Source organism: Epinephelus fuscoguttatus, linkage group LG5 (assembly GCF_011397635.1).
Source record: "Epinephelus fuscoguttatus linkage group LG5, E.fuscoguttatus.final_Chr_v1".
In the NCBI taxonomy this organism is placed as follows: domain Eukaryota; kingdom Metazoa; phylum Chordata; class Actinopteri; order Perciformes; family Serranidae; genus Epinephelus; species Epinephelus fuscoguttatus.
Window position 1 is genome coordinate 5,581,856 of NC_064756.1, and position 15,418 is coordinate 5,597,273.

Genomic DNA, 15,418 nt, shown 5'->3' on the forward strand with positions numbered 1-15,418 from the left:
TTTTGTTTTAACAGCCTAGATGCTGGGCTGTTCATAAAACATTTATGGCTGAAGCCTCGGACGCCCAGGCCTAACACCGTCATTGGTGCATCTACTGATAACTCACCTAGCACCACTGAGCTTGCTGAGGTTACAGCTCAGATGAGGAGGACGCATTTAACCCTTTGAAACCTGGAGCAACTTGGCAAGAAATGTTCTGCAAAGTGCAAGAAGTTAGAAGACTTGTAAATCATTTTTTAAACTATAATAGAAAAAAATATTTTTTAAAAAGCTATGGAAAAAATGTTAAATGTTAGAGTTATTATTTTTTTTGCTAATTTACAGGTATTTGTTTTTTCTATTTTCTTGCTATATTTTGGGCATTTTTTTTTGGGGCAAATTAAGCTGCTCATTTCCTTCTTCCCATGTTTTTGGAAGAAATGAAGCCACTTTGCTTGAGTTCATGTTTACATGTTTATATGCACGCTTCCCTCTGCACGGTGATACAGCTGGCGGGTGCTTTCTTATTATCCATCAGTTGTTGTTTTGTGTTCAAGTACTCTTCTGTCACAGTCACCATGTCTGAACAAAACTTCCATCATAAAGCTAAAAGGACAAAAACACTCAGAGTAAACCCACTGTTTTGTTAAGTTTTATTCATATATATATATATATTTATATACTCATGTGTTTGACTGCCACTGTTAAAAAGTGTGACTCATCACATTTTCACCTGTAAGCATAAATAATAACTTTTTTTTCTCTCTTGAAACCTGGGAAATAAACCAACTGAAAACAGTTATGGGTCATTTTCAGCACCATTGAATAGTACATTCTCTATATTGCATCAGGATATAAAAATATACAGATATAGTGTTTTTATTTTCTTCGTTAAAACATTCTTTCCGTGTTGTTCAATGGCATGAAACAAGAGAGGAAGAAAAGACCTCATACTGGCGATGAGGATTGTTACTTGTCATTATCGTCTTTATTATTCGTCCTTAGCAGATCCGCTCTGCTCCGTCCACTCGCCCGTTCACAGCACTTTTAAAACATCAGTAGCAGCCACACGTGGGAGAAACAAATTAAATAAAACACAAGTTAGAGGGTCGTCCTCTCACACATGTAACGCTCACAGTGCCACCGGCCTCCCAACCACCGTCGGACAAAGAAAGAGTGATGAAGACGCTGACAAAGACACGGGAGTGTTGCAGAGCAGTGGGAGGGAGCGCTGTGAAACACCAAGCAGGCCGGTGGGCTGTGGGCTCCTCGTAACCACGACCAGTCCTGATACAGTCACACTCTAAGCACAATTCATCCGCAGTCCAAAGTGGTGCTGATGATGATGATGCTCGAGGCGCTGGGGTGATAAGCCCCGCCCCCACAAAACATAAAAACAATAAAAATTCGAAGCAGAAAAAAGGTCAAAAATTGCAACATGTGAGTTTTAATGGTTCGAGGCAAACGAGAAGAAGCGAAGGCGCGATCAGGATGAGAGTTCGGTTTGCAGTGCATAGAGAGGGACAGATTCACCGGTTGGTCGGTCAGGTGGGATTATTGCCCTGTGTCAGCCTCGCACACTCACACACACGCACACGCACACACACGTACAAACACACACACACAGTAAACACACACCTCCACCCAGCATGAGCAAGACACGAGAGTAAAGACAGAGAGAAGGACAGCAGGGCTGGTGGATCAGGTTCCTGTGGTTTCCAGAGTGTTCCCCTCTCTGTGGAGAGAAGCAGCCTCCAGGCTGGTGGGTGTGTGTGTCTTTGTGTGAGTGTGTGTGTGATATATGTCCAAATACAAGTCCAAAATAGGCCCGGCTCCATCCATCTGTCCGTCAGTCAGAGTGGTGCTGTGGCCTGCCATCCTCGAGGAGGCTTCACATCCGTGAGGAGGAAGCCAGCTCATAGAACAAGACGTAGGCGTCGCTGCTGCGCACTTGGCTGGAGGACATTGGCGTTACTCTGGGAGGAAAGAGAGGGGAGAGAGGTTGTGCTGTGAGAAACGAGAGCAGCATGGTGAAGACAAAGGCCGGTTTATAACTGGTATTATTACAAGTGTAAGCGACCACCGAGACACATTGTGATCTGATCTCTCAGACCACTTGCTGAGGTGGTCTGGGACGCATTTGACCACATATGGTCAAATGTGTAACGTAGGTGTGAGAAAGAATAGTATCAGTAACATTGTTAACACTGTGCTACATTACAGAGAAATACAAACCATACTAATGAACCTTCATTAATATAGGCCTATATTTTATCTCCAAGTGCACGTCACACACTGAGCGAGCCGCCTGTTAATGACGCTGTGGGCTAATGGGCATGTAGCTACTTCCATGTTTCAGATGATACGTCATGTTTGTAGTCGACCAATGAAGATGAGTTTACATATCACCTTGGGTTCGTCCTTCACCTTCTCAAAATGATCCCACACTTTGGATTTCCTGCCCGACATGTTATTAACTAGCCTGTGGAATAACCGCAGGTACCAGCCCTGGAGATTAACCTGACTCCTGTCTGACTGCTGAGCGTGGACACTTCCTGTGTCTGTCCTTTCACATTAAAGTCACACATGATCCCGTCATATAGGTTTGGATTAATTTTGACAAGGTGCAGCTCCTGATAGAGTTTCACCTTTGTTTGTTTTTTAAAAAAATTCTGCAACTAAGTGACCAATGAAATCTTGCTGACTAATGTTTGGTGAGAGCAGCCCTACAGAAAATACATAAATTCAAGCTCTTTCAATGACCCATGTAGATTTATGTCTGTCTTTAAATATTTTTAAGACTTTCCCCCCAAACTTTTAAGGATTTCAAGGACCCAAGGAAACCCTGGGATTATCTGCACGTCCTCATGTTGCAGCTGTTTCACTCACTGTACTTTGTGTGTCTGTTTTTACCCACAGTTGTACCTAATAATATGTTCAGGTCACTGATGACAGACTGTATTATGATGTGATTGATTTACCTCTTTCATATTCAACTAATTAAATAGAGCTCAGCAATAAAGATTCTGCATTTAATTTTTCCAATAATCCCATTAATGAGTAATAATAACCTAATTTAATTTGAGCAGGGTTCATTTATTTGTTTACATCATGTGTTTGTTGAGTTTAACTGAACAGCTGCGACATTAGGTGATTTACAGCAGCTACATTTTTGTTTATTGTTGTGTGACATGACTCTGTCATAAATCAAACAGCTGCCTAATTAATTAGTTTAAACATTTTCAACAAGCAGCGTTTTCTGTTATCAATAATTAACAGGAAATCAACTGAGACACAAGCTGTTTAATCACCAACACAATGAAACAAACAGTCTGTGATCAGCGACGGTTTATTAGAGGACTGGAGGCAGCTGGTCCGACATGAACGCCAGAAAGTGGGGATCAGATTCTGATGACATCAGCATGAATCAAATCTGAATTTAGAAAGTTGTATTTTTGTGTGAGAGGAAGTTGGATTATTGTACCAGCTGTAATAAAGTCACTGATTTCAGATTTCAGATCAGTTTCTAATGGTTATCCCTTACATGTGTTTCTTCTATATTCGGTGTATGTTTTTATCATGATGTAAACTTCGATCACAGGTAGCATTAGACACGTTTTGGTATTTCTCAAATATTTTTAAATAGTAGCCCAAACTTTTCCAAAAATTCCATGACTGTGGGAACCCTGATTTATATATCAATGATGACGGGAGGTGAACCCTACCTGGAGTCATTGAACGTGTACCATTCTCCCGAGCTGGGGTTGCGACAGTAGGCTGTGTAGTGGCCGCCCATAGTGGTGCCTGAGTGGTTGGACACTGCGTACAGGTTGTACACTGCATTTACTGGAGGAGGACACAAACAAAAACAAACTTAAAGCCTGCATTTACGTGCTCAATTTGATATCAGCGGGGATGATAAAGAAGATCTCCAGAGTTGTATTATTATCAGCAGAGAGACCCTCGACAGTTTTTAAATGATGTGACACTTGATCTCTGCTGAAAATCAAGGCAAACGTATCACAGTTAATGTCAAGACCTTTTTCTTCATTATCCAAAGCTCGATGAAACAGACCAGACGTGGGTATTCGAGTCAGTACTTACTGCTGTTTTCAGAGGCAAACTCCCGCAGGTCGAGATCCTTCATGGGGAAGTTAACAAAGGTGGACAGTTTGCTGGTTCTGCGTGCCTCAGAGAAGCGTTTCAGGTCTGGACAGCAGGGGGAGTCAAGGAACAACTGCTCTGTGTGAACTGTACCTTTCAATACATTCAGCCAGCACTTTGTACAGCTGTGTGCAAGGTGTGTGGATGGAGTCATTTAACTCCACGTAAAATAAATATGTGTAATAAAAAATATCTTAAAAAAAAAAAAAAAATGTGTAATGAGTTTGTGACACTGCAGGAAAAAACATTAAGAACCAATTTGGTTCTGTGTGAAGATGCAACGGAGGCATAAAGACGGGACTTAGCAGTGGCTCTGTAGCGCCATCTCTGTGTAAGAAGGACTAATATTCAGTCATTTCTGATGTGAGTGCTCACTACAGTCAATAATACCACACTGACAGAGTCCTGACTGTGTATCAGAGCTGTATTCTAATGACTGGAGTTCTTTTACATTGTCAAAGCAGCCACCACACAAGCACCTAATTCTTTTTATTCTGGGTGTGTATGCACGAGCGGATCATGAAACAATGGGCCCCTGGGCCTAGATAAGCAAAGGGCCCCATCACCTCTCCTATACAGGTGCAAGACACACAGACTTTGTGGTAGTTTTGTTTCTCTTCATGATCATTTTGAGTCTCTCACAGGTCGGGTCTTGTTAATCTGACATCTGACATCTTGCAAGTGAAGACCAGGGGCCCCCTGACACTTTGGGCCCCTGGGCCTGTGCCTCCTGTGTGTTTTGTGTATTCTTTGACTATTCATCGCTCTAACAAATCTAATGGTGATTACACGTTTTTATAATCAAACAGAAATGAATTCAGAACAGTAATTACTCACTTTGTTCACAGCTCTGATAAATCTGCTAAATCAGCTACTGTGCTCCGCTGTGTAACGTATTTCATACACACTATCCCACTGATAGCTTCATGTTCTCCCAGCTGTAGGCTCACTGTATGTTAAACATTATCAGATGTTCAGAGCGAAGGATACGAAGCACTAAGATCTTGGGGAACTTCTGTATTGTGAACTTCTTAGTGCACCTCCTCCTGGCTTTACACCTGTAGCACGTCTGTGGAGAAGACACACAGTTTGCTAACTCACTGTTTAGAGAAAGACATTACTTCAGTGTTGCAGCTGGTGAAGGTGGAGCAAGGTGGGGCTGACTTTACAACAAAACTGTACATTAGCACAGTCCCTGAGAAAATGTACTTTGCTCCACCACCCGTCTGTTGGTCGTTGGACACTCACCGGCTTCTCGTCCCCGTCGAGGACGTCTTCTTTGGTGAAGAGCCGCATGCAGTCCATCAGACTCACCTCACCGTAGCCCTTCTGAGCACAAACATAGACGCAGTGACATTAGCATGCGCGGGAGCAACCACACAGTACACACACACAGACACACACAAAGCAAAGCACAAACAAAGACAGGGAGGAAAACAAGGAGCTCATGTCAGGAGATGAATTAATACAGAGGAACACACTCAGAGAGAGAGTCACCTCTGCACCACTCTTTGTGCTGACGTGTGTCTGTTGACCTTCTGGGACTTGTTATGCAAGGCTGACCAACATGCACCTGTCTATGTTACATCTGTACGTGTTTGTGTGTGTGTGTGTGTTTTCTAACCTTGGCGATCGGTAGAGAGAGATCCCAGAAGGGGTCGAAGACGGTGGAGCAGAAACCACAGTGGCTGCAGGTTAGAGAGCTCTTCAGCTGCCCTACGAACAGGTCTGGAGGAGCAGGAAGGCAGATGACATGATGCTATCACTGGCTCAACACATCTGTCATGAAAAATATCAGCGCATCGGTATCTAAAACCAAAAGTCAAATATTCTACTTACCGACGATCTTGCTGTCTTCTCTCTCGAGATATTTACTCCACATCTTCTTCCCTTTCTCTTCATCCCTGAACATGAAGCACAGATGAGACTGTTAGAAAACTAGATCCACACAGAGTGATGGAGGAGACGGTCAGGACGGGCGGAGACACACTGATGATAACACTCTGATTCAGTAAAAGGGTGGATAATGTAATGGGTCATAGCAGAGAACAGCCACTACTTAGAGACCTGACCTACTTTATTACAGGTGGCAGAGTAAGAGATTAAAACACACTTTCTCCCCTGACACACATTTATAACACAAAATAAGTATCTGTCTGCATTGTTTTTAATATTTGGGTGAAGTGGACCTGTTTTCAGGGTAATGCTGAAAGTTGCAGAGATTAACTGTGACCCTTAAACAAGCCGCAGTTAGATAACTGATAATTATATCCAAGAAGAATTGGAGCATTAAGCTGATCTGGGCCCCAGAGAGGCAACGACTGCACACTGGAGGTGAAACTGTCGCACACAGTCTTAAATTAAAGCTTAATGGTGAAGCCTTAATGATTCATGTTGCCTCTGTCGGCCCTGTTTGCATACTGGATACCACACTGAGTATACACGAGGTGTTCACAGTGGCCCTGATGATTTTCTATTCTTCAGTTAAGAAGTGTTTCATTCTGCTCCGTCCTCTTCGCTCAGAGATGTGTGTGTGTTTTGTTTTGGGGTGACTACAATATTATTACTGAAATTCTATTAGTAATTAGTTACACTACTCGTCACTGGATAAAGTAATGTTGTTACTGCCCAGTACTGTTTGTGAAGCATTCCTAAGATCATACAAACATTTTCCCTGAGCAGGAAGGTGTCTCTGCAGGTACACACACGGTCTAGCGGGCAGACTACTTACGGCAGGTGGTCAAAGTCCTCCACGGTGCCTCTCGGCCTGACGGTGACCCTGTTGACCTCGTTGTGCAGGCCGTCCAGGAGGAAACGCAGGAACTCCTGAGCATCCTGCTGGCTGTAAGACACAGACACAGTCAGAAATATTAATATCAGGGTTCTCACAGTCGTGGAAAAGTTTTAAAATTTTGTCCATAAAAATGTGTTTGAACCCAAGAATATGATAATGTTATGATTCAGACACGCAGTCATATTATCATCAGACAGAGACGATGCTAACTGCTCCTAAAAGATGTATGACAGCTTATAAATGTTAGAGTGAAGAGTGCGCCAAACTTACTTGTATCCCACGAATCTGGGAGCGTATCTCTGGATCTGAGTTTTGAATTCAGACGGGCTGACCGCCTCACTGCTGGACGACGACCACATGGTCTGTATCAGCTTGGCAAATTCTACCAGAAAAGAAACAACCAAGTTACTCACACACTGGGACATGATATGCACTATGTATTCATGTTGATGGTGAACTGAAGGTACAACTCATTGTCTCACCACATATTCATGCAGTCCTGAACACTAATAAGACCTAGATAAACATTGTGCCTCTCCATGTGGACATAAGAAGAACCAGTTTGCCTCTGTTTCTAACACACGTTCTGAAAGATGCAAATCTGATCCAGAGGTAAAGACTGGGAGCAGCTGTGCGAAGTGTTTGATTTGGACTCTAGGGGGCCTGCGTGACACGTCTCTCACCTTCCATGAGGGCTGTGTTGGTGCGGCTGTTGTTGTTAAGGTCTCTGCGGTGCGAGTTGTGCAGGCAGTAGTCTCGCAGGCTGTGTGTGTTGCTGAGACACTGCAGGATACTGTTCATGAAACACTGCAAGACAAAACATCACACACACAGTTTGATTCTCTGACGGATGAAAAAGCTCCATTCATTGGTGAAAGACATGAAGAGCTGTGTTTGCACTTACAGTTTACAGTTGTCTTGTAAATGTCAGTTTTACATTGTTTAACAAGGATCCTTACAGTCTGATTCAAACATAACACACTGGTCAGTATGTGACCCAATCATTGTCTTGCATGATCTCCACAGCTGAATCTAGCAAATGAAAGGAAACTTGAAGTTGCCGCACCAGCAACCAGTCAAGTTTCTCTTAACATTTTACATCCATGTCTGAAAACATGGATGTTTCACACAGACTTTATCCCTGCATACACACTCACACACCGCTGACACAGACACTGGGAGCAATTTGGGGTTCAGTATCTTGCCCAAGGATACTTTGACACACAGACTTGAGCTGGGTATTGAACCACCAACCTTCCGATTAGAGGACGACCTGTGCTACCTCCTGAGCTGCAGTCATAAAGTCAAAGTTTATGAGCTGAGGTGCAAGTGAGCATTTAATTTATCCTGGAAACAGGACTTTAGCTGGTTGGTGTTTGAGGATGTCGGCAAAACTCTAACTACTGGTCTCTACTGCGCAGTTTGCTGCAAGTTCGAGAGCAAGGCGGATAAAACAGGGTGGTTTTTCATGACAAGCATCTTCAATCTTTATTGTTATTCACAATTTGTATAGGTGCAAATATAAATTGGCTTTAGGCAAATAGACTTCTGACCCACTTGGCTGACTGAGCACGTTGTTAAACCCTTTGAAACCTGAGCAAATGATTTCTTTAAAAACATAGGAAGAAGAGATGATCCAAAAAAGCAAGAAAATTAGTTAAAAAAAAAAAAAAAAAGCTAGAAAACAAAAAAGGAAATGACCTTGAAAGAGTGCTTCAAAATTGTTCTAATTCTGTAATATAATTTTAAAATATAATGATTATAATAATCATAAATATAGATTTTTTAAAATATTTTTTCCCCTTTTAAAAAAAATTATTTTCTTAATTTATTTTTATTTTTTTTGGCAAATTGTGGGACATTTCTTACCAAGTTGCTCATTGCCTTTTTCCCCTTGTTTTTTGAAAGAAACTGCATCAATGTCGCTCAGTGTTCAAAGGTTTAATTACTTGCAAAAGGCGTCTGAAAGCAGCATGAGAAAAGGGATGTTGCTCCAGGTTTCAGAGGTTTAAAGGGAGCTGTTCGATACTGATTTGATATTCAATTACAATATACTCTAGATACAAATAGTGTACAATATTGAACAATTTTGAGTGATGAAAACTAAAGGCTGATGTGTTCATTCATAACATCAACACATTTAGTTAATAATCTTGTGAACAGACTTAATTTTGTCAGGAATCTGATTTCAGTGTTTTTCTTGTTCCCTTGTTTTCTTTCTTTTTCATATGCAGTACACAATGAGACAGATGGTGCACACATCGCTGTCAATTACTGAGAAACACACCCACAGACGATTAATTGTCCCACACCCAGGCACATTAAATGGGCGGAGCACTATCTACTAAAGCTCAAAGTTGTAAAAAACAAAAAAACAAAAATGGTGTTAAATACTCTCGATGAAGGTCCAGAGGGACGGAAACGTTAGTATAACCGTGAAATTGTGAAGCTGAGCGTGAGCAGCGTGTGGCATCTTCTTTTTTTAGACCAAGTGGGCGAGTGGGGAAAAAAAACATTCAGTCTGAACCCCGTGGAGACTCATTACTTTTACACTTTGTTGTTGGTGTGTCATTTCATGTCTCTGACCTCCTCTGGAGGGTAATTATCAGATGGACAGATGTGCACTATGTGACTTTACACCTGAAATTACATTCAGATCACAATATTCCTGCATTTTTCCAGAATCTAACCCAGACCTGGTGCACTTTAGTCACACATACTGTGGTCTGCAGTCATGTGCTGACAGAAAACATCCTTTGGGCCACACAGTCTACATTTCTGCGACACACAAAACCGATGGTCAGCTGTTGGTCAGTGTTAGGTCGTCAGTGAGTGTCTGGTGCCCTATCCTGCCCATTCAGCATGTTAATTCGGTGACTGCAGAGCCTTTCAGAGAATGAAATCACTCTGATTGGCAGTTCAGCTCAGCAGATGAGAGATGAAACGGAAGTGAGGAAAGTAAACAAACAGCTAAAGTTAAGAAGGAGTGAGGCCAAAACAAACGTGTTACATATGGTTTCTTTAGCCACTGAGCTGTTTAGCAGAAACATTTTCTCATGGTTTGTGTTACTGTTCACTGGCGCACAGTAAATATGCTCTGTTCTTTCAACACTGGATTGTGTTGTTAATGTGCTAACTGGCTAACTCGCATCAAGACGGTTTTCCGGCTTCCCTTTTTGAGTGACAAATACTGACTACCGCCATCTGCTGGTGTGGAGTTATTTACTCTCATGCAGGCGCAGAACGTATATGTGCTGGTTGGCCAAAGGGTGTAGTCTCCTGAGAACAACAGCCAGACTACAGATTATAGCTATAAAATATGTAGTAATGCATCTATGATGACTGTAGAATGTGTCATCACTTTGAGCAGTCAAAATATATTGTGTCGATGTGGAAATGCATTAGTTGATTTTTAAATGTTTCCAGGAAAAAGTGAAAAAAATCCCAGTATCATCACTCACAGACACACACACACACACACACACACACACACACACACACACACACACACACACACACACAGAGACATGTTGTCAAAGACAGCTCTGTGTATATTCTGCTCCCATCACGTGTCAACATGAGACACGTGCAGCAGTTTGGTAAGATCAAACCAGTCAGAGAGAGAAAATGAGTCCTCCCGGTCCATAGTTCAGAGCTCTCTGATTAGGTTACTGTACACACACACACACACACACACACACACACACTCTCTCAGCAAGACACACACCACAGCACACATAGTTTATTTTAAGAGCCATCCTTCTGCCTGTTGCCTGGTAGACAGATTCTCTGCTGGACCACCTCTCTTATGTGGACTCCACCAGATATCAACAAACTGCTCTCAGTGTGACACCAACAGGATGACGGGGATTTAGTGTGTGAGGAATAAGATGTCAGTACTGCAGGACTTTTGGCTCCAGACACATGTAGTTTGACGTCTATGTGGCTGCTGTACTTACAGTGTTTCCTAGGTTCTTTAGTCCCACCAGGCCCTGGGCACTCTTTGAATTCTGAAAGACAAAAGACACAAAATTTAGATTAAATTCTGAAGGCAAATCCACCTCATAATCTTCTTACATGACGACTAGATTTATGTACTGAAATCCACCCGGGAATAAAGAAAGGGTCATCTTGCCAAAATGAAACGAAATGTTCAAATGTCCAGAGCATGTTTTTTATTCCAGGAGCTGTAGGACATGCTAATAGTGATAAATTACATCTCATATTCTACCTCCTTTTGTCTCATCCTTACATTTATATGTATAAATAAAAAAAAATCTCTGGTAAATACTCCCTGTTTGCTTTGAAGCATTTTTCCTTTCAGTCACTGTTTCTGTTTTAACTCCAGATTTACTACATTTGCTAAAATGTCTCTGGACAAACCCCAGAAAACTGATTGGAACAACTCTTTAGCTGTGACTGGAGTTTATATTTCAGAAAAGTTTTGGCAACACATTTCCCCCCTTAAGGTTACAGATTGTTTTGGTGTGGGTTGCAGAGTGTTGGAGATATTGGCCGTAGAGATGTCTGTCTTTTGTCTTATGTAATGGAACTAGATGGCACTCAGCTTGTGGTGCTCAAAGCGCCAAAAATACATTTGAAAGACTCAACAGCGGTGTCTCTTTCCAGAAATCATGACCCGGTTGTAAGCAGTTTCATGTTGGAACTACTTTCTTTCAACCGAAGTGCACCCACTGACCCTATCCCTGCTCAGAAGGAAGCATACATCTACTCATGGACGTGCAACTTTTTGGCCAAGACACAGGCGACATGAGGCGACGCAGCAGGGGGCTTTTGTTGCCGCTAGTACTCTGAATTCAGTTTGGTGTGTCTGGGCCTTAAGAGGGAAAATATGTATTTTTGATTTTGGGGTGAACTGTCTCTTTAAGTACTTGTAAGGCAAAGTATCTGAAACACATAAATAACTGTATTTATGGTTACCAGAGGAGAAAGAATAAATGAAACCCACACTAGAGAACACAGTTCTTGGTCAGAGAGACAGTCTGTTATACACTGAAACCTCTGATACATAGACTCAGCGCCATGTTTTTCCATTTAATAACCAGGACTGTACATGAATCGCCATCAGCTGTTTTCAAACACTGCTGAAGTGTTTCAGGCTGGATTTCCCAGGAGTTTGGAGAATCAGCAAAACCCAGACAAACAACACAGATATGAACTCTCTGCACTCTGCAGATGAACGTGCGTGTTGTGTCCGTCCAGGAGTGACAGACATTATCTTTAGAGAGGAGCTTGTTTTTGTTATCTCGCAGTCAGTTCCTCTCTTGGTAATCACTCCCAGATGGCAGAGATCTGATCAACAGCAGCAGATAACATGGAATCAGTGCACCTTAAGGATTTTCTACACTGTGGCTTTTTACTGTTTTAGACTCTCGGAGCAACAAACCATGAAACACAGACATTTTTAGCTCAGCAAAACACAACAGATGGCAAAGCATATTATGATGATTTCAACATCTTAAAATGGTACAAAATGCTTTGCAGAACTTATGTCATCACTTGCTGCAGTTAAATTTCATTACATAAGTTGAGTGGTTATATAATTGAGTAGCTAGAGGAAGAACTAACAAAGAACACGGGGGCGGATAAGAAATGCACTTGTGCCCTCGACTAAGGAGCAGAGGCAGCAGACAATTATGCTTCAGAAAACACCAGCTATGCCAAATTTAATTCAGTTTTTACATCATCTTATCCACCTGCATCACTGACTGAACCACCGGCATGCCTCATCAAAAGACGTGTCGTATTGATCATGCTTTTGTAACTAATATATCATAAGCTATTTCAAGCTCTAACTCCTGTCAAACACTGACTCCTCTAGCCATCCTCTGCGTGACAGTAGGAGCTGTGTCATTATAAAATATGTACAGAAGAACTAAGAGGATTTTTTTGACCAGCTTCAGTTTTAATGAATAAAAACAAGCTGACGAGAGGCCAAGCAGAGAAACCAGCAGTGTGGTAACTTGAGATTGTATTTTCTGAGCAGAGAGCAACTCTGCAGGGCCGGCAGCCTAACACCAGTCACCTGATCTCACTGGCAGCTGAAATCTATCTCACCCACATGCCCCCTGTTACCCTCACCCGTGGAGAAGCTGGAGCAAATTTACCAACAGCACTATCTATCAGGACCACCATGAAAACAATTTGAGACCACAGGAAAGATACGATCATTTAACCGTTTTACCCACTAAAACAATCTGTGTGTGAAGATGAAGAGGAGATTGTTTATAAAGGAGTTTTAAAAGTCCTCATTAGAGATAAGTCGCATGAAGCCTAGAAACCTAGAATTACTGCTTTGCGGTTGTGTGCCTCTGCAAACCAGTTGTTGAACTTTCAATTTAATCCATGTCTGTCACCAATTCAGTATCTGACCAAATGTCTCCCCTTCTGTTCCTGACATATGATGTTAAGTAATAGCCAGAAAAGTGTTTTTGCAGAACATTATGATGTCACAGTGAAGGTGACCTTTGACCTTTTGGATATAAAATGTCATCACTTCATCCTGTTAGATATTTCAAGTTTTGTCAAAATTAGCGTATGAAATCTTAAGCTATGGCCGAAAATGTGTTTGTTTTCGAGGTCACAGAGACCCTGACCTTTTACCCTCAAACACCAAATTCTTATCAGTTCATGCTTTAGTCCAAGTGGACGTTTTTGCCAATTTGAGGAAATTCCCTCAAGGTGTTCGTGAGATATCGCCTTCAGGAGAATGGGACAGACGCAAGGTCACAGTGACCTTAACCTTTGACGTATGACCACAAAAGTCTAATCAGTTCATTGTTGAGTCCAAGTGGATGTTTGTGTCTAATTTGAAAAAAAATCCTTCAAGGCATTCTTGAGATTTTGCATTTATGAGAATGGGACGGACAGGCAGACAACCCGAAAACATAATGCCTCCTGCTAAGGCCAAAAACATGATTTTCGAGGTCATAGAGACTTTTGACCCCCGAACACCAAGTTCTAATGAGTCTATTCTTGAGTCCAAGTGGATGTCTTTTGTCGAATTTGAAGAAATTCCGTCAAGGCCTTTGTGAGATATGACGTTCACAAGAATGAGACAAATGCAAGGTGACAGTGACCTTGACCTTTGAACACCAAAGTCTAATCAGGTCATCATTGAGTCCATCTGAACGCCTGTGCTAAAAAATTTCCTCAAGGTGTTCTTAAAATATTGCCTTCACAACAGTAAGACAGATGAGGTCACTGTGACATTGACCTATGACCGCCAAAATCTAATCAGTTTATCGTTCAATAAATTTTGCTACATTTGATGAAATTTCCTCAAGGTGTTCTTGAGGTATCATGTTCACAAGAAGGGGATAGACGTACGTGAAAACAGACGAACATATGGGTGGACGGACAACCCAAAAACATAACGCCTCCAGCCACGGCTATAACTGGCGTGAGGGCATACAAAGTGGTGGTGATAGCTTATGTTAGTATGAAACCAAACTTCAATCAATCAAAGGAACCAGTTAAGAATATTCGATGATGTTAAAAGCATGTACAATCCATCTTTTCAAGGCTGCAGGCGGCTCATAAACACTGAGTCTTGTGGTCAGCAGCCTCACCACACCCTGGATGTGACCTGACAACCTCACAGAGTCATCTGCACACATGAATGACCATGATCTGCACGCTGGATGACCTCTCTGACCCAAAGGAGGCGTCCTCTGTGATCACACCGTTCAGAAAGATATCAGCAGCCTAACAGTCTCAGAGGGTGTTATGTGAGTGTGCTGGGAAATGCTCTGAATTATTGTTACAGTATCCTCGACCTGCTGTGCATCAACATGGAGAGTGCAGGGTTCAGCTGATCTGGAGATGGTGATATTACAACATCATTTCCATCCAGCAGAATGTTTTCTGAGAGGCTGCAGCAGTGGGACTAACACAGTTAGAGTTCTGCACTGGTTTAAACTGGTGCCCAATGCATGGATCAATATGAAAGCCTTTTACCTAATGATTTTTACATTACTGATTAATGTTAAAATAGTAAATGTTTTCAAATTGCTTCCCACTAAAAAAAAAAAAAGTTATAATCACTGAACCTGTGAGAGGACATATAAATATTACGTCTACGTGACATTTTCATACAACCTGCCCCCTTGATTTAACTTTAAAGAGGAAAAAACATCTTGACTAAGAGAAATAACTAAAAGTTGACTAAAATGTCATGACTTCTCATCTGAAGAAATTTCAGTTGTTGTCGACTAAAACTATGAAGGATAAAAATGTCTAAAAGGTGACTAAAACTAATGAGCATTTCCATCTCAAAACCAAGATTAAATCTAAAATAGCTTCCCAAATGAACAGTGTTCTGGAGGTTCACACGATTTGGAGCATGTTCGTCTGTTCATCAGTGACGTGAGACTGCAGCTTATCCAGTCATGAGCACTGATACAGGAAGGGCTTTTTACTATTATATAAATAACCTCCGCCATCTGTCTGTTATCCAGG

General features: G+C 41.8%; 1 protein-coding gene across 6 annotated transcripts in view; it reads right to left on the reverse strand.

Annotated features, from left to right (window-relative positions):
* Positions 1–618: 618 nt before the first annotated feature.
* usp2a (ubiquitin specific peptidase 2a) overlaps positions 619–15,418 on the reverse strand; it is a 61,317-nt gene continuing 46,517 nt past the window's right edge. For 4 of the 6 annotated variants that reach the window (XM_049576915.1, XM_049576914.1, XM_049576916.1 and 1 more), the window contains 11 exons: positions 10,897–10,947; positions 7,621–7,744; positions 7,208–7,319; positions 6,875–6,985; positions 5,983–6,047; positions 5,768–5,871; positions 5,392–5,472; positions 5,134–5,212; positions 4,084–4,188; positions 3,705–3,825; positions 619–1,955 (listed from right to left, as the gene is read on the reverse strand). In XM_049576915.1, the coding sequence (XP_049432872.1) occupies positions 1,871–1,955; positions 3,705–3,825; positions 4,084–4,188; positions 5,134–5,212; positions 5,392–5,472; positions 5,768–5,871; positions 5,983–6,047; positions 6,875–6,985; positions 7,208–7,319; positions 7,621–7,744; positions 10,897–10,947 (1,038 nt within the window). In that variant the 3' untranslated portion in view covers positions 619–1,870. The remainder of the gene's footprint in view (positions 1,956–3,704; positions 3,826–4,083; positions 4,189–5,133; positions 5,213–5,391; positions 5,473–5,767; positions 5,872–5,982; positions 6,048–6,874; positions 6,986–7,207; positions 7,320–7,620; positions 7,745–10,896; positions 10,948–15,418) is intronic. The other 2 variants (XM_049576917.1, XM_049576919.1) reach the window with 1 other exon arrangement.